At 38.7% G+C, this 18,534-nt stretch overlaps 5 protein-coding genes across 6 annotated transcripts in view; 1 reads left to right on the plus strand and 4 right to left on the minus strand.

The window, feature by feature from the left end:
• Positions 1–18,534, minus strand: part of LOC132789246 (probable chitinase 10) — a 22,987-nt gene continuing 4,453 nt past the window's right edge. Inside the window, exons 1-2 of one of the 2 annotated variants that reach the window (XM_060797132.1) lie at positions 891–938; positions 1–831 (exon numbers count right to left, since the gene is read on the minus strand). In XM_060797132.1, the coding sequence (XP_060653115.1) occupies positions 38–831; positions 891–915 (819 nt within the window). In that variant the 5' untranslated portion in view covers positions 916–938 and the 3' untranslated portion in view covers positions 1–37. Of the gene's footprint in view, positions 832–890; positions 939–18,534 lie in introns of those variants that run through there. The other variant, XM_060797131.1, reaches the window with a different exon arrangement.
• On the minus strand, positions 2,063–14,733 carry LOC132792707 (uncharacterized). The gene is made up of 7 exons (XM_060802156.1): positions 14,358–14,733; positions 5,080–6,646; positions 4,819–5,018; positions 4,206–4,573; positions 3,499–3,719; positions 2,493–3,134; positions 2,063–2,429 (listed from the first exon to the last, which is right to left on the minus strand). The coding sequence occupies exons 2-7, from the start codon at positions 5,755–5,757 to the stop codon at positions 2,226–2,228; spliced, it is 2,313 nt and encodes a 770-aa protein (XP_060658139.1). The 5' UTR covers positions 5,758–6,646; positions 14,358–14,733; the 3' UTR covers positions 2,063–2,225.
• On the minus strand, positions 3,218–3,849 carry LOC132789251 (uncharacterized). Its single transcript, XM_060797139.1, has one exon. The coding sequence runs from the start codon at positions 3,847–3,849 to the stop codon at positions 3,292–3,294; it is 558 nt and encodes a 185-aa protein (XP_060653122.1). The 3' UTR covers positions 3,218–3,291.
• On the minus strand, positions 4,017–4,809 carry LOC132789252 (uncharacterized). The gene has a single exon (XM_060797140.1). The coding sequence runs from the start codon at positions 4,576–4,578 to the stop codon at positions 4,030–4,032; it is 549 nt and encodes a 182-aa protein (XP_060653123.1). The 5' UTR covers positions 4,579–4,809; the 3' UTR covers positions 4,017–4,029.
• Positions 10,932–18,534, plus strand: part of LOC132789241 (cyclic AMP response element-binding protein A) — a 17,999-nt gene continuing 10,396 nt past the window's right edge. The window contains 1 exon segment of the mRNA XM_060797126.1: positions 10,932–12,014. Within this exon segment, the coding sequence (XP_060653109.1) occupies positions 11,958–12,014 (57 nt within the window). The 5' untranslated portion in view covers positions 10,932–11,957.

Consider the following 18,534-nt stretch of genomic DNA (forward strand, 5'->3'; position numbering starts at 1 on the left):
TTTAACAAACAATCGAAGTCGATAGACAAACTTATTACTAATGACGCGCGAAATTTAAATCCCTCGCACAGATTGCCGTACGAGACCATTGACAGCTTTTGGTAACAACATCGAAATAGTAATAAAAGGGGCACTGTTGCAAGGTGGCGTAGCCCTTAACGCAATAAATGAAGAACTCACAGCGCCGCATATGTGGATACAAATGCTGTCCATGGGGTGGGCAATGGATTAGTTCATTGGAGATATTTGTACTATCCGCTGGCGGCGTATTTGGCGGAGTTTCCAGTGTACATTGTGCTCTCTCCGGCAAATCGCATTTGGCCGTCACTGCATTCCAGTGCAACTCCGCGCTGCATGTCTGCGGAATGGCCTGTCCATAATAACAAATGTAGTAATTATTACAGCTGGTCGAGCTGCCTATATAAACAATGCGATCGTTTTCCGGCTGAGGCGTTAACGTGGCACAATAAGTGGCGGCATCCGTGACCATGTTGTTTAAGTCATTGTCGCTGGCACTGGGCGGCGGATTGCTAGTGCTTCCACTACCAGTGTTGCTGCTGCTATTCGTGCATCTCACATTCTCTGGCGCATCGCAAATTTTATTCTCCGAGTTGAACAGCATCGTTGACGGGCAGGAGGCCAGCACAGCATCACCACGCTCCATGCACAGATAAAACAACCGACAGTCTTCGGCATGCTCCACAAATGAGCCAGCCAAGTGATTGGCACACAAGCCTCCAGCACTCTGGCGTATTGTTACCGAGTTGGTTGGCTTCCTCATCCATTGCAGTTGTGAGGAGGCTGTCAACGTCGTATCGAGCAGCAAAATCACTGAAAAATCAATATTGTTAGTATAGTTGCAATTATTTAATGGGTTAAAAAGGATCAACCTAGAAAAGTTGAAATGTAAGCCATTTCAAAGTGTGTCAGGCTTCCGTAAAGCGCAATTTTATTCTAATTTCGTAATGCCTCTAGAACTTGGCATATATGCCAAAACAAACCAGAGCACATAGCACACGGCAATATCAGAAAATTAACATTTTTCAATTGCGTGTCAACGTATTGATAAGACCTTCAACCAAAACATTCTCTGCCGGCATTTTTCTGCATCACTTTTTTTCACACAAGCGATCGACATATAGATTCAAGAAATTAACACGGGAATGAAAAGAAGCGCGTCTTGGCGTTATTAATTTTACAATGTCGATCACAAAGAGGTCTTTGAATTGAGATTAGCTACAATAGATTGTACCGTTCGACAATGAAAACTCAATTAATTATGTTATGTTGTGCGATAAAGAAAAAGCAAGGCAACTTCCCTTTGTCCTTGGTTAGACGACTTGTTTATATCGGTCAATGGGTCTATTTTTTCCTGTTTTACCGGAGATAGTTTCAATTTCTAATTTCTAGAAAATACTATATGTAATGAATCAGTACTTGCTCAGATAGAGTATTGTGATGGCCTTGAGAAGAACTCGTGTTGATAACTTTATGGAATGACAAGATACAACCAATTGACGGATTGTGAAATATCCAGTGTTTTCCAATATAAGTGATCTATGTTCTCACCTTGTTCTAATCTAAAATGATTGATTTGAAAAGAATTTTGTTTGGTTTAAGCTCCAAATTGGGAATTTCTAAGTAGATAAATACTCGTATTGTTTGGTAAAGTTTTATTTTATTTCATATATGACAATAAGTTAACTATTATCTTATTTATAAAAAAAAGCAAAGGCTTATTTAGATTAGCTCGTAATCTGATTTAACATAATTTATACAACTTGTCGTTATAAAACTCTGTTAAATCTGTCACATATAAGGTAGATAAAAAGAAAATTTTTTCCAAAAATTATTGAATTGAGTATTTATATTATTTAGTGAACTTTGGATACTTAAGTTATAATCTAGAATGACAGTTCAATAATTAATAATCTTTTTCATATACATATTAAATGTTTATTTATTTTTTATCTTATCGTTGCTTGGAATAGAAATAAATGTATTTAAATTGTTTCTCTACAAAACTCAAACAACTTTTAAATGTTGACTAACGTCAGCTTTTTGCTATACTATTCCTTTCGAAATGATCTTTTATCTTTGTGCCATGCTAATGACCTCAACTGCCACATAAATATGTTAGTTTGCAATCTTTCATTAGAAGTTGACAACAAATTAGTGGAAAAAAGAAACAAATTTATTTAAATGACATTTACAGTTGTAGTTAATCAAATACGAGTACGACCATAACATTTGGCCTGACGAATCGCTACACAAGAACGCTTATCATAATCCCAGCCATAGAAGAATGGGCACTGCTGAAGCAAAAGGTAACCATTGCGGCAATAGTAAAAATAGTTGCAATTATCTGGATGTGGGTAAACATCAACAGTGTGCTTCTTACACTGATCCCGAACGGCAATGCTCGATCTCTGTAATTTAATCATCAAAATTGCAACGGTTTCAAATTGTGTAATAATATTTAATTTGCTTACCAAACATTTAACTATCTCAGCTTTGTCGCACTTTCCAGTTTTTACATTAAAATGCAAAGTCGGCGCACAGTGCATGGCAATAGGTTGACCACCGTAGCAAATAAAGTAGTCGGAACAGGATTGTTCATGAGCCAAGAGCACGATTTGATTGGGATTATCTGCGCGTGGACAGATGCTAGCCACAGAGGTAAATACTGGATTGCTGGATGAAATTGTTAAGCTGCTGGCGGGGCTACTATTCGCAGGAGATGGGCTTGTAGTTTGGACAACTGCTAGCGTTGAAGTCAGTGTAGTTGTAGTTGTTTCTGGAGCTGCGGTAGCACTTCCCATGATAATGCTGTTATTAATATCAATGGACTGGCCAGTGCGACAATCGATATCCTCCATAAGCTCACACATTTGCTCCTCAGCATTAAATCTGTCTCCGTCTGGGCATTCGCCTTCATGGGAGTCCTCTCCGTTGCAGAGAATGAAATGAGTGCAACTCGTGTTAGACACTATAAACTGTTGATCGTTTTCTTCATTACACTGCTCGAAAATATCAGCCAGAGATTCAGAGCCAAAGAGGCAAACTAACACCAGTAAAAACGCACAGTATCTTTTAGAATTATGCATGCTTCCGCAGTTGCTGTCAATGGGCGACTAAACAACCCAAAAGATATGGAAACCTTTTAAATGTTTCGATTCTTCGGGGTTATCAAACGTTAATTTGCCTTTGAAACATGGCATGTAAAACTGCTGCTTCTGATGATTGTCTCGGCTCTCGAATGAGTTGCTTTATTACCACGAAAAATACAGTTTACAATCGATAAGGACTCCGACCCGTGCATTTACCCTCTGACTCATTGAAGAAAAAATTCTGCGGGCATTGCTGCAGCAGAAGATATTTTGAAATGCACTGATAATAATAGCTATTATTCGGTGGATAAGGGAAAACCATATTTTGGCCAGACTCTCTGCAGATGACATAAGGATTATTGCTGCTGGTCTTCGTTGTAGTGGTTACAGTGGTTGTTGTTCTCTTCGTAGTAGTTGTTGATATCTTCGTAGTAGTTGTGTAGGGCTCTGTATAGACATTATTGGTGCTCGCCTCTCTGGTGACGGTCGACAGGAGTTGTTGTGTGGTTGTGTCCACCGGAGTGGTTTCGTAGCAACTCACAGGCTCGTCGCATTCTCCATTACAGTAATAGGAATTATCGCCATCGCAATGGATAAACTCGCTACACTCTGAATTCGGATTGGTAATAAGAGTGATGATGTAGCCTTCGCATTCCTGCAGGAACGCCGCCTCAATCAGCTGCCCAGGCGGCAGGCACCCAAGTACAAGTAGTAGGAGTTTCAACATATAAGTTCGCATCAAACTGCTGATACCGACAGCTAACAACGTCTGCTTTATAGGTCTCTTTCGCTACATGTTTGTTTTGATAAGGCGATTAGCTCATATTTATTTATTAATTAAAAATGAATTTGACATAACATGACTCTTAATTAAAAGTGTTCTTCGTTTAACAACCCATCATTCACAACTCCTCCCGCATCACTTGCAACCCTGATAGTCTGGCGTTAGCCTCGAACATGCTTTTGTCTCCTCGCTGAAGACAAAGCCGAAGGGGCACTGCTCCACAATCAGAAATCCCTCAAGACAGTAATAGTAATAATTACAATTGCCGGGATATTTATATTTTGCTGTAATCCCTCGCCTACATTTCGCACGTATATCCTCTGCTGGAGTTCCTGTCGTGGTCGATCGTGGCGTTGTGCTGACTGTTGATCCAACCGATGTGCTGAATGTTGATCCATTCGATGTACTAAATGTTGTTCCAATTGTTGTACTGACGCTTATATCGGTGGCTTCAGGGCAATTGTAAGAGGGATCACACATATCGATTGCGTCGCAGAACTGTGAGTTCTGGCCATTACAAAATATCACAGTGTAGTTACAATCCGAGCGAGTGATGTTCATGTATTCCCCATTTTCGTTGCTACCGCATTCGGTGATATTAATGGCGCGAACGGGGAAGACGCAACCGAGAATGATGACGGTAAAAACGACGGGCAGGATGTCAATTCGAATAGATTGTCTCATTTTGTGCGACAGTTTCGAGGCGTGCTTAGCTTTTTATATGTCCCAATAATAACAGATTGTCTTCTAAATACTTGCATTTAATTAAACGAGTCATGTTTTTCTACTCCATCGACTTTGTTACTTATCACGATGTTAGGGCACTTATCAATTACAGGTACACAACACAACCTAAGTTATTTTCGATAGAGTTGTGCTGTTCTTTTTTTAAGTTAGGGTAAAACCGATCGCGTTTCCGGCTACGCACGTCTCGAGGTGGCAAAGCATTTAGCCACGTTCAGATGCACACAGCTTCGTCGTTCAATATCCCAACCATAGAAGAAGGGACACTGTTGCAGCGTCAGAAAGCCCTTGATGCAGTAGTAGAAATAACTGCACTTATCCGGATGTGGAAAGAAATCGGTCATATGGGGCAAGCACTTGTGTGCCGTCGGCTCAGCCAGCTGCAAGACCGAGGTTACAATCACAAAACAACTTCAATATTCACTATTCCCTTCGACTTACCGCGCAATGAGCGTTTTCGGGATGATCACACTGGCCACTCTGGGCATTGAAATGCAGGTCATTAGTGCAATGCATTTCCATGGCATGACCATGATAGCAAAGATAATATCCAGTGCATGATGCATTGTTGGGCATCAGAATAACCTGGCTCGGATCATCGCTAAACGGGCAGTTGGGCTTTACAACGGGTGCAATGTTTAAATAGTCCACTGTGGTTGGATTATCCATTGTTGGCGGCGTTGGCTCTGGTTCAAGTGGTAAATCGTCATCTCCGGCCTCTTCCTCTTCTTCTTCGTCTGGCATTGGAGGTTCGTCGACCTCATCCAAAAAACAGCGCACATTCGTTGATAGATCACATGCCCCAGATTCCGAGTCAAAGTATTCGCCATCATCGCACTGACCCAGTATGGAATCATCACCATCGCAATAAACATACGATTGACAATTCTCCCAGCTGGCAACAAAACTTCCTTCCTGCGAATTTGAACATTCCTCGAACACATCTCCATGAACGTGCCTCAATGAGCACATACAAAGTACCAAGCACGAAAATAGCGCAAATTTATACATTTTATTGACGTCGCGTTGAATGTCTAACTGATGCCTCTCAGTTTCAATTGCGCTGAATTTATGGGCTCCATTTTTCCCCAAAAATATCACAATTGATCGAGAAAACATGCATTTCTTTTTAGCTTAATTGTATATTGTTTATCAATCTGTGGCCTCCGATAGAGGTAAGTAAGTATAGAAGATACCTAAATGATAATATTTTTCTGTTCTACTTAGTGAATCATAGTATGCGTAATTTCCAACTATGTATATCACATTATGTCATCGAAATGAATTAATAGATTGGCATTACAGCAGTCAGTGGTCCAGAGACTTCTTCATTCGTATCATTCGGTCAGTAACATGCGAGCATGAATGTTTACATAAGCCGGCATAGCTGTTTAATTAATATTCAATATATGCTCGAAAAGTATTTTGTGAGCCAAAGCCAAAGCCAAAGTCGAAGCCGAAGCCGAAGCCAAAAGCGTGAAAAGCAGCAGCAAAAAGACAACGACGCATAAGAAATCATTGACCTCAACAGCACCGCATTGGCCGTATTTTGCTTATGGGGCCCGAAAGACATCAGCATAGCTGCTAAAAAGTGCCTCAAGATATGTTGCGCTACAGCTGAACGGTCTTAACGATTCGCTGATGCACTTCGCTACCCATCAATATCATTTTGTATTATATTTATTTCACAATTATTTGTAATTCATCGATAGTATAGTGATTAGTATCCATTACCTTTTGGAGTAGGGTAGCGCTTTCTTATTCGTTGATGCTGGCTAGAACTTCCATTCGTCCCGTTTTCTGTTGTGATATAAATCACACAGTTGTGCGAGTTCTCTTTTTTTGTGCACCATCATTGGGCCAGGCCAAGCAACGTTGGAGTGGATCGCATGGCGCTTTTTAAATTTGCACAAAATCTAATTTATTGTCAAGCATTTGGCCAATACGATAAGACAAGCGCTCGTCTATGTTAGCTGACTTTATCGTGGTCGCAGCGACTGCTCTGCACCTGTAAGCCGAAGAAATAATATGAAAAATTAAAAGAAAAAAAGACAATACTAACAAGTACGTGAGAGAGGGGGAAATATATTACGAATTTGTTTAAACAAGTGCAAACGTAACCAATTTTTCCAAGCGTTTTATAGTATACTCAATAGCTCAATTCCTATAAATGATATTTGCCTTCTTATTTCATTATTTATTACTCTTTTTTCTTTACTAAATGCATTGACAGATGGACGAACGTATTAACGTGTGTGTGTGGACAAAAGACACGATCGAATCCACACAAAAGGCTGATCAATGCACACGCTTTGTAGACTCAGTTGTAAAGACGACAACACCAACACCAAAGACAACGACAACGACGTCGGCAAAATGTCTGCCGGTGCGGATCTGTTTGTATGTTTACACATGGACAGGTATACATATGTGTGAATGTGTATAGATGGACGGATGGATGGATGGATCGATCAGTGAACTGTGCGAGTATATTTAATTTACAATACACATGTATACACACTCACATTTATTTACAAGCATCTGGTATTTTCATTGTACAGCTTTCAAGACATTTATATTTTAAGCCAGCCCCAAAACCCCAAAAAACCAATTGGTATGAAACGAACATGAAAGAATTCTATGTTTATGCGATGAAGCAAATATTGACAACATTCTCTTTAAGGTGCTTATGATCATGTCACAATGCTCAAGTATCTGCTCTACAAATATCTTAATAGGATAACCAGTAGTTTGTTCTTCTCCTTAGTAATCATCTCGACCTTATAATCTTTTAATAAAAATCAAATCAATACGGAGTTATGCAATAAAAAAATAAAATTAATAATTGCCAATCTTCTTGGAAACCTTCAAATAAAAGATACCGAATAATAATTGCATTTGTGTTGTCACATTTTGGGAGCCATTCAAGTGTCGCTTTACAATCTGATAATGTCGAAACTGTGTCAAAGAAATAAAGACAAAATTAAAATAATAATTGTATAGATAAGATGTCGCAGAAGATGCTAAGCTTTTGTATTTTTTGTTAGGGGGCGTGAGGCGTAAGCACATAAATATCTTAATGTGGTGTCTTTAATCAACAAACAGCCATATATATGTACTAAACCTGTGGCCTAAACAACATCATTTCGAAAATGATGAATTATAAACATATGTACATATTTTTAGCTGTTGGCATATGTTGTTATGCAGTTTTGTATTCTTTTTTTTTCTTGTATTTCAGGCCCACAAAATAATACACAAAGCAACAGAAACAGCTGCTATTAACGCTACTAATTATAGTAAATAAACAAATGCAATGTTTAATGTACAGTTTAAATAAAATTTAATTTTACTTCAAGATGAAGTTTCTTTTTCGAAAGTAAATATGTTGAAAAAACGTTAATGACTAAAATTGTTTTATCAACATTTAAATGAGGCATGTCGAACAGACTGAAACCCACAAACATAATTTGTAGAAATACCTACAGATATGGATGTCAGGCAGAATTTATGCTAAACATCCATTTGTGATAAGTAAGACCCCGCTGTGAATGGATAATGAGGCCCAAAGGAATTTGCGTTTTGAATGATTCATTTACAAATGGCACACTTCAGTCCTTTGTTCAGTTCATTCAAAAATACATATCGTTTGGGTCTTTAAAAGGAATTTGAAATTGAATCTATCTTATCGTTGTCCACAAGCAAAACAAAAAAAGAACTTGAAGAACCTTTCATGAAACATTAGTTTGAGATAGTGGCATTCTATGATTAGAAATATTCAATTCATTAATAATTAAGGAATATCAGCAAAAACGCCATAATAATGAGACTTCAATTTTAAGATTTTTTCTAGATCAGTTCGCTGGTCAAGTACCATAGAGGAAGTCATTAAATTATCAACTTTACGCAGTTGTGTGACAGTGGCAAAAACAGAATCTAATCATACAATGCTAAATAATATTTATGGAATAAAAAATAAATAAATAAACTTTAGTGAAGTACAGATACAGATTAAAATGTTGCTGCAGATAAACAACATGCGAATCGCAAACAATGAGGCACCAGACCAACAGACACCGACACCTAAATAGCAACAACAATAAGGAGAGGCACGTAATGTATCTTGTTTTCCAGTGAAACGCAGCAATACACACACATACAGAGACACAAACTCATATATCTACGGGTTTTTGTTGTGATTCACAAATCAAATAATATAAAATAATAATAATAAAAAAAAATGTTCAGTGGCTTGGGCGCTGCGCGAAAAATATTTGTGCCAGCCATAAGATACAAAAGTATCTGTCTCCCCCGTCTCAATCCCGCTTAGTCTCGCGCCCTCTCTCTCTCTCTCTCTCTCTCCTTCTCTATATATGAGTATATACTATGTAACTGTAAAAACCACTTGAAGCGCCAGCGCACGATCAGAAAATTTGAGAAGAGAGTATTTAAACACAAAGAGAGTTAGATGTGAAACGACTGATTGTCCGAGTGTGTGTGTGTGTATGTGAGTGAGAGATCGACAGCAAAGAGCATTGCTGTTTTTTTGATTTGCTTATTAGGGGCGGTGTTGGGCCCGGCCCGGTGCGGTTCGGTTTTGGTTCGGCCCGGCAGCTATGCGGGTTCAAATGCGGCCAGCATGACGAATTATTACACACAGTTGCAGATATGAAATGAAATTTAATGTAGACACACACTCGCACACAAACAATGCACATTCTCAATGATTCACATACACAAATGAATGGCTTGCGTGTGTATTGGTATGTATATAAAATATTAAAAGATCTCTGGGGCGGTTGGCGTCTTGCCCGAGCTATCAAAGCTCATTGATCTGGGGTAAAGACGAACGATGCCTGGTCTTTCTCTCTCTCTCTCTCTCTCTCTGTCTGCTCTTTGCTGTTGTTGCTTGCCTCTAGGCACAACAGGCACACTATTCCGAATACTTTCCCGGGGGGACTTTTTTCTTCATTTCATTTCGATGTTATTGTTGTTGTTGTTGTATTTTGTGCGATAATCACGAACAGGCAGTCGACCGGTTTGAGCTTGTAAGCCTGGCCAACAATTCGATATACATATGGATTTTAACTTTGTCCAAATACAACACAAAATTTGTAGCCAAAGCTCTCCTCCATATGTAAGAGTATACATACATGCATACATACTGTATCTATGGATGTAAGTTTGTGCGGTTTGTATGATGTATGTTTGTGTATACAGAGGCTCTGCCTCTCCATATGTATTACACAAGCATTTGTGAAAACGTCGTCGCCGTCGTCATCATGGCTGTATCTGTGCCTGGCTTAAACCGGATCTTTGGTTTGAAAGTACATTCACTTTATGCCACTGCTGCTACTGCTCATGCTGCTGTTGCTGCTGCTGCTAGCTGACGTCGCTGCAGCCGAGCCTGAGCAAACAGCCTTCAAATGACAAAGCTAGCTAACTTGCTTTGGCTTGGCTAACTGGCTGCTTGGCTGCCTGCTGCCTGGTTGACTTGGCTTGGCTTGGCTAGCTAGACAGGGCTGCACATGCGCATAGTTCAAATAACTTGGTCAAGTTGACAAGATCAACAGCAGCAGCCGCTGAGCAGCGCAGCAGCAGCAGTAGCAGCAGCCACAGCAGCGCAAAGTGTTGCCAAGCGGCAGCACTCAAGCCGGCCACAGCAGCTAGAGAGCGAGATGTCGAATGAGAGAGTGCATTGGTGTGTGTGTGTGTGTGCGAGGGGGGAATCAAATCAAATACCAACAACAAAAAATCTATAATAAAAAACAGGTTAACAAATGTTGCCGCAACAGCAACGCCAGCAGCAGCAGCAGTGGCAGCAACGTCAACGTCGGAAGAAACTAGTTTTTTTTGTGTTTTTTCCTATACTCCAAGTCTTGACTTGACGTCAAAGCCGGCTTACGACGGCGACGACGACGCGACGACAACAACGAACGACGCCTGCTTACATTCACTTTACAAAGGAAAAAAAAACACTCACTCACTCACACACAACCCAACAAAAAAAAAAAAAAAGAGCGTGAAAGTTGTGTTAAGAGAGGCGAAAAACGCAAGCCGGCAACCGGCATTGTCAAAGTGAGCGTACATGAAGTCATTCACTGCGCTCTTCGCTTTGGGGCGCTGCTCACGTACCCGCGAATATGTGTGCGTGCTTGCGAGTGTATGTGTGAGAGAGAGCTCGATTGCTTGAACGAGTCTACGACAGCGACGACGATGACGACGACGACGGCGTCGACGACTGCGGCTGCGGCTGCTGCTGGCAGTTCGTTCGCATTCACAAGAATTTCACCGACATTTAGTTTAGTACCGTTTTTGGCTGCAGTCGCACTACGGACAATATTCTAATTGTGCTAACCATCAATATTCACACACACACATATAATATACAGCAGACATAAAATATATAGTATACGCTTACGCATACGTATTACCATATACAATTCGATTAAATAGCGGCAATAGTTAATGATATTAACTACACATTTTAAATGTAATTATACATGGCCAATGCCCAGCCATATGGAAATCGTGTGCTGCTGTCTCAACACACAAAAAATTGAATCCATTTAATCTGTAAAACAAAAAACAACAAATACACGAATAATAATAACCAAAACGCAAACAACAAATTAAATCCAAATGTAAAATGATCAAAAAAAATTAATAACAGTTTTCTATTAAAAAAAAGTTTGTGCAAAATTGTAACTGTGTTGGAATAAATCATTTAAAAATAAAAAATTTATAATTGCAAGCTACAAAGCAACAAAACAACGACAACCAACAACGCGTGAACCAAGTTAGAACTATACACACACACACACATATGTATGTTCGTCTACCAATACACAAGCAAGCAACCAAACACACACACTCACACGTTCGCGCTACACACACACACACACACGCATACACTCACACGGAGAGAGACTTTAACAATGTCAAGTGAAAACAATCTCTGGAATCAACAGGTTTCGCCCTAAAAAGTGTTATTAAGAAGCGCGTCCAGAACTCTTTTTTTATGCGACGAGGAATTTAGTTAAAATTACAACACGAAATTCATGAGCGAGTAAAAGAAGTTGAGCAAAAAGAGAGTCTTAATAATTAGCTAAAACGAAAACAACAACACCAACAACAAAGAAAAGAAAAAGAAAATTATATATATATGTGTATATAGATCTATAAGAAATTGTGTGACTGCAACCAGGTGGAACGAAAGTCGGAACAAACACCGCAAAAAATCAGCTTAACAACAACAGAAAAGAAAAAAGAAAAACCAAAAACCTGAAAAGTTCTTAGAGCGCAAAATAAACCTCAATATGGATTCATTCTACGATGGCGACCTTAAAGATATATGGGACTCCGATTTAGATCCGGTAAGCAAGCAAACAACCAACCAGTTCTATTTATGGTTCCGTTCGGTAAAGCTTTATCAGCTTTTTTGTGTTAATTACCTCCATGCATAGTATAATAGATGTATGTATGTTATGTTCCATGGTGACGAATAATTTATAGAAGAACAAGAAGAAGAAGTAGGGGACTCGGTGAACCTTTGCATATCCGCGCCAAACAACAAGAGCTTAAGAGCTTTGACTGTGGACAGCCGCTGAAGTACATTAAAGCTTAGCTGGGCTAAGCTGATTACGTGAATATCTGAAGATCTGTAACATTTGCCAGCGTTGAGGAACACAAAATGCTTGGCTAAGAGGAATCGTTGAACCTTTGCCAATTAACAAGGCACTCACTTAAAAGCTTCGACTTTATTTCGCACTTTAAAGTGCATTAAGCCCAGCCATAAATCTCAATTGAGAAGCCATAATTAAAGTGTACAATTATATAAAGCTATTATATGAAATGGCATTTGAAAACAGAAAAAAAAGGAAAAAACTCAACGAAATATTAATGACCCACATTAAGTTTACAAAGGGCTTATCAGTAGGCTCATTTGTTGGTACAACACAACAACAACAACAACAACAGCAACAAAATAAACGTGCACTGATTTGAATTGAAATTAAAGTATGGAGTGTGACTACAGAATAGAGAAAACAAATTATACGCTTTGCTAGGAAGCTACGAGAGGAGAAATTGCTGAACTTTGTTTTAATTTTGTATGTAATTTTGTACACTCGCAACGAGTCTCTTCTCTCTTAGTAGTTTCATTTTCCCTTTCGGATCAAAGTGATCTTCGTGCCTGCATATTAAGCAGTCGCTTTACAAGACCTCTAAGCGTCGGCCCCCCCTCGAAAAGTAAAAAATAAAATAAAATGAAATGGAAGAAAACAAAAAAAACCTGTCCCATAAAACAGCATAATAAAACTGTCTGTATGTCTGTCGTCTGTCTCTTTGCCAGTCACCAAAAGCCAAATCTAATCGACACTCTTGCCGCTACTACCCGACAGCTCCAACACTATGAAATGATATACAACACACACTCTACACACACACTCTACACACACATGCACACCCAGTTTTGCGATATATTCTGTTATTTCGATTTGATTTCTCGCGTAAGTTTTTGCAAAATGTTTTGATATGATAGGTTTGGAGAGGGTCCCAAGGTTTTTATCTGACAGTTACGTTTGCTACTTACATACGTGCAAAGCGGTAACGGGAATGGGGTATGGGAGGTATGGGAATGGAAAAACTTAGGAAACTGGTATCAATAAACAATTTTTTAGTGATTTTTTATGTTCAAAAATATCATTTACATGGTCGTCAGATAAGAGGAGAGTCTTGAAGTCACTAACTATTTGTGGCGTAACGTAAAGTGTTTTGTCTGATAATGATAATTAGAGTTTTCCAAGAAATTAAAAGAAGAAATTTTATCATTAGCGAGCGAATTGGTTGCGTTCACCGCCACCGCCACCGCCTCCCCCACAAACAAAATCGACGACAATCGGTTTCAATATAATGAAAGAAGGCATGTGTGTGCTGATGTTCCTCTTCTTCTGAGCTTCATTTGTGAGACTTGCTTATCGCTGCGGAAACAGTAATGAATACATGTCGCCGTCGAGGAAGCGTCGCAGTCGCTGCCGCAGTCGACGTCGACGTCGGCGTTGCAGTCGCTGCCTCGGTCGGTGGAACATTTATGAGTACTACGTCCAGACTCTAATACAAAAGACTACGAAGAATCTATTAGAGACGCACACACACACACAGACAAACAGACAGAAAGACACTTGCTTAGATGAGACAGTCAAGTGATAAGACGCACTGAGCTATCAGCTGCGCCAAATGCAAAGTAACTAATGACTTCTCTTATTCATATTTTGTTGTTCTTGTTGTTGTTGTTTTTTTGCTCGCCACTGCACTTTAAACTGACAAAACCTCTGGTCGTCAGTGTCATTACTGAGCGAGATAATGCAGCGACACGACGAGACGCCAGACCGAAATAGGCTCAGGCGAATAACAAAAAAGATTCCCGGGAAAAACGCGCGTGCAGTTTAGGTTTTTTTTTTTGTTCCCGCCGTAAGCAGCCACAAGCTGTTTGTTGTATGTAGTAGAGGCAACACGCCGGGGCGTGCGCCCTCGATTACGTCAGAATTCAGCTATGACCCTCTCTCTCTCACTCTCTGAAAGTGTGTGTGTGAGTGAGCGGGTTTTGTGTGGTTTTTATGATCAGCATGTCTAAGTACGTACGTAAAGAGTACATGCATACATAAATATTTATTAGAATGACCGTAAACATTGCGTTTCTCAGCGGGGCTAAAACTTACACTTTATCGTTTTCTCATTTGGCCATTTAGTTATATTGAAAACAAAACAAAATTTAAATTATCATTGCGTCCCTTGTGTGCCGCATATCAAGAATCTTATCACAAAAAGTATTTTGTAACCCGAAAAAGCAAGAAATGCCAAGATAACGAAACGCTCCACAATTGTTTTGATTACGACTCTCGCGCCTATTTCGTTGATTCGTTTTCGTTTTAAACAACTTAGCCACTAAATAAAGTAACGTCTGGGGGTTTTTCATAGTTTCTCTGTAGTTTCAATAACAATTGGACCCAATGCAAAATAATAACAGCGAGAGCGGCAGGAGATAATCCATTCGCTGTAACTCAATTACTGAAAACAAAAGTGAAATTCCAATATTTATCAACAGAAAATCCCAGAACCTGTCTCGTAAACCGTTCATCACCGCAATCTCGTGTGTTTTCATTGAAATAAAATTCCCCCTTTTATTCAAGAGGCGCACGGCACACAGTCTGTTGCAATCATCATAATTTTTCAAGTGCTGTCCCTTATCTGTTGTGTCAGCAACCCATCACACATTTTTATATTTATAAATATAATATTGATTACTTCAACAAGTCTATTGAATAATTATAAATTTTCTCAGAAATAACTATTATTTATGGTAGACTGTACACAAGTGATCAATAATAAATAATGCTTGTCCTTTGCCATTAGAAGATCAGTTGTGAAATTCTACTAAATTCAAAAAAATGGAATTCAAGTCATATAGATTAAAGCCTCTATCCCTTTAATCGCAAAAATCTGATTTGGGATACTTCTCAAAGATTTCAATGGGAATTTCCTGTGCCCGCTAAAAGACTAATCTATTATATGATAACAACTTGAAATAACTCCGAGAATAGAAACATTTTCTACAAGTCATTCAGATCAGATTTTCTATCAAGCTGTAGGCAAGAGATCATAATAAATAATTTGAAATTTGAGATAAGAAAATACTACGGCTTTGGAAATTCCTTCATAGTCCACTGTGGGATCCCATTGTGAAATGCATTTGGGAAATATATAAATTTTAATCTTAATGTCTTATGAGATCGATTTGTACTTTCCCATACAAAGATCACAATAAACACGATTACAATTTGCGATAAGATTTACTGTCTTATAAGAGATAATAAATAATTTCTGATTAGACAGTAGTTACTAAATAAACAATTCATATTGTACAATAATTAGAACATAATATTGTTTATTTCCCAAAATCATATTAATACATTTTTTTTTTATTAATAATGTGACATCTTAGAAGAGCATTATCAACAGAGATTTCAATTTGTTATCATCCTTCATCGGAAGTTTAATCATGCAAATTCCACGATCAGTTCTCATCAAACTGAACCGGATCGTATAATTATTACATAATTCTCAGTACTCAGTTTAGAGGGAAAGTGAGTACACATTGCCGCATTACTATGTATGTATTAGGTATTCCGTGTGGTCCAAAGTTATTGATAAGGACCAAGACGTTTTGCTGCTGGAAGCTAAAATTCTATTTTCACATTTTGTTTCGAAACGATAAGGGCACATGTTGCTTGGAAACAAAACGTCACGCTAGACAGCTTTCAAATTAATCTTATATTATGCATGTGAGTGGTACGTACATTGTTGTATGTGCGTACACTGCTACACAAAAGTATGTATACAACAGTGTATAGTGAAGGGGTTATTAACACTAGAGTGCGAGCTTCTAGTCAAATCTTCCGGCATGGAAAGGAAACAGGAAATATGTATTTTGTATTTTTGTTGTGTGTTGTCCTAAAAACAATCTGCAGCAATTTGACATTCCATTATAGAAACTAGACTTTTTCGACCGTTTTGTAGTTTGTTGTTTTTTTGTTTTATGCACTAAAGAAACCCAGTAAAAATGATTACCTTGGGTCGACGAAAGCCAAAAAAAACAAAAAAAAAACAAGCGGTCGCCTTCACAAAAGAATGCTGACTGAGAAAGAAAGAAACAACAACAGCAACAACAACGTCAAAGCAGACTTGACTCTCGAACGGGGCAAAATTGGTAAGACCAAAAGTCAAGTCGAGAGAAGAAAATTGCAGCATTAACAAACAAGTTCAAGTTAATAAGTCAGCAAGTTTACTTAGCTTGCCAATCTACCATTGAGTGTGGCCAACACAAGGAAAACCAAAGCAGCAAACGAAAACAACAAAAAAAACAAAAACAGCAGCAGCAACAACAACACAAATTAAATACAAGAAAGAAAAAACAAAGAAATAATCAGCTATAATTTACATTTCAACGCTTTTTGATGCAACTTTCGCTTATATAAGCAAAAGTTTGCCAACTTCAATTTTGCTAGCTCTATGAGCGTATATAATGTTATTAACCATTTCAATTTGACACCCTTTTTACCCGACCAACAACAATAGAACAGTTAACTGAACCGAAGTGAATGCAAAGAATTGCCATATGCATAGGTGTGTATGTGTGTGAGTGTGTGTGTGCAGTTTGCTGCGTTTGAGGTTATGTTGAGTTTCTAACGGCTTAGTGCAGCGAGCCGCTATTTTAAATGCACACGAGAACCCACAAAACTGAAAAACTGAAAAACGTGCTTGGCAACAGTCTCTGCGACTGTCTCAAGAGACAAGAGACGAGAGACGGTTGCTCAGCATATTTGAATAACTAGTTCGAGCCACGATACTTTCAATATGCTATAAAGTAAAACAATATCTATGTGTGATGGTGACGCTGTCTATGCGACTGACTCGATGTATGTGTGTATGTGTGTGTTTGCGTATTGCTTAACTTTGACATTTCCAATAAGCGGAATGGAGTGGAGCGTTGCAATCTGCAAAAACAGGTTAAAATACAAAGCGAATGCCAAAAAACCAAAAAAAAAAAAAAAATACAAAGAGGCAACACAAAACTTGCGACGATGGCACCATTGCAAATTTTGTTAGCGGCACATTTCTATGAAAAAAGTTCAAACATATGGCAAAAGCGCGCATAATTAAATTTGTCCACTCGCACAGTATGTGTGTGTGTGTGTGTGTGTGCAGAGTGTAATTGTATGTGTGTATAGTATCATCGTGTTACACTTGAAGAGACGACGCCCCCACCATTCATTGAGTCGCACACAGTCCATTCATGCGAATTTTACACGCGCTGCGCAGTGCAGGATGCGCGCACACTACAAAAAAAAACCGTTGCCTGCGGTTTTGCTCTCTTTTTTGCACTTTGTTGCTCTTTGCACTCTCTTAAATCTGTTTCGGCATGTGGGCGGCCGGCAGCAGCAGCAGCAACAGCAGCGAGCAGCTGTTTAGTTTACTTTTGACGTCAATGTCAGGCAGGAGTTGAAGGCTCTGTGTGAATTATTCATAGATTGAATTTACAATATGTGGGGAGCAAATGGCGAAGAAGGAGAAGGGCAGGAGACGGAAGCTTTTTTCTCCACCGCCTGTGCGTGGGTGTTCACCATATTGTTTTGTTAATGAAGTGTTATACGATAAGTGTAACAACACAGCGAGAGCGATGACAACAAGTTGTGCAACAGTTGGGGCCTCATTACAGGAGCTGGGCATGTGAGAATACACGTAATGACAGTTGTTGTCGGGGTGGGTTGGGGAGTGCTTTTGGCAAAGGAGTTGCGACCATAAGGCAGCATCTATTTCTAGCTGACAAGCTGGTTTAAGCTTTAAGTGTGAACCGGTAGGATCAGTATTTAAAGAGTAGTTAATGCGTTAAGCATTGATTGAGATCTTACTATTGTTTTCTTAAATACGACATTTTATAATTTCAAAATTAACAGGAATAGCATGTAGAAACTTAAGCTAGTTTGAATTATATTTATATATTAAACTATTTACTTACTATAAAAGTAGTTTATTATATAGAAGCAATATCTGTGAATAAAGAAACTAGCTTTGTGTGCTAGGATCAGTATTTAAAGAGTAGTTAATGCGTTAAGCATTTTAAATAGACATCTGATTGAGATCTTACTATTGTTTTTTTAAATACGACATTTTTTAATTTCAAAATTATCAGGAATAGCATGTAGAATGAATTATATATAAAACTATTTACTTACTATAATAGTAGTTTATTATATAGAAGCAATATCTGTGAATAAAGAAACTAGCTTTGTGTGCAGTTTCTTTTCGATCGGTACCATCGATAATGGCCCCTATTAA

Source organism: Drosophila nasuta, chromosome 3 (genome assembly GCF_023558535.2).
Source record: "Drosophila nasuta strain 15112-1781.00 chromosome 3, ASM2355853v1, whole genome shotgun sequence".
Lineage (NCBI taxonomy): Eukaryota > Metazoa > Arthropoda > Insecta > Diptera > Drosophilidae > Drosophila > Drosophila nasuta.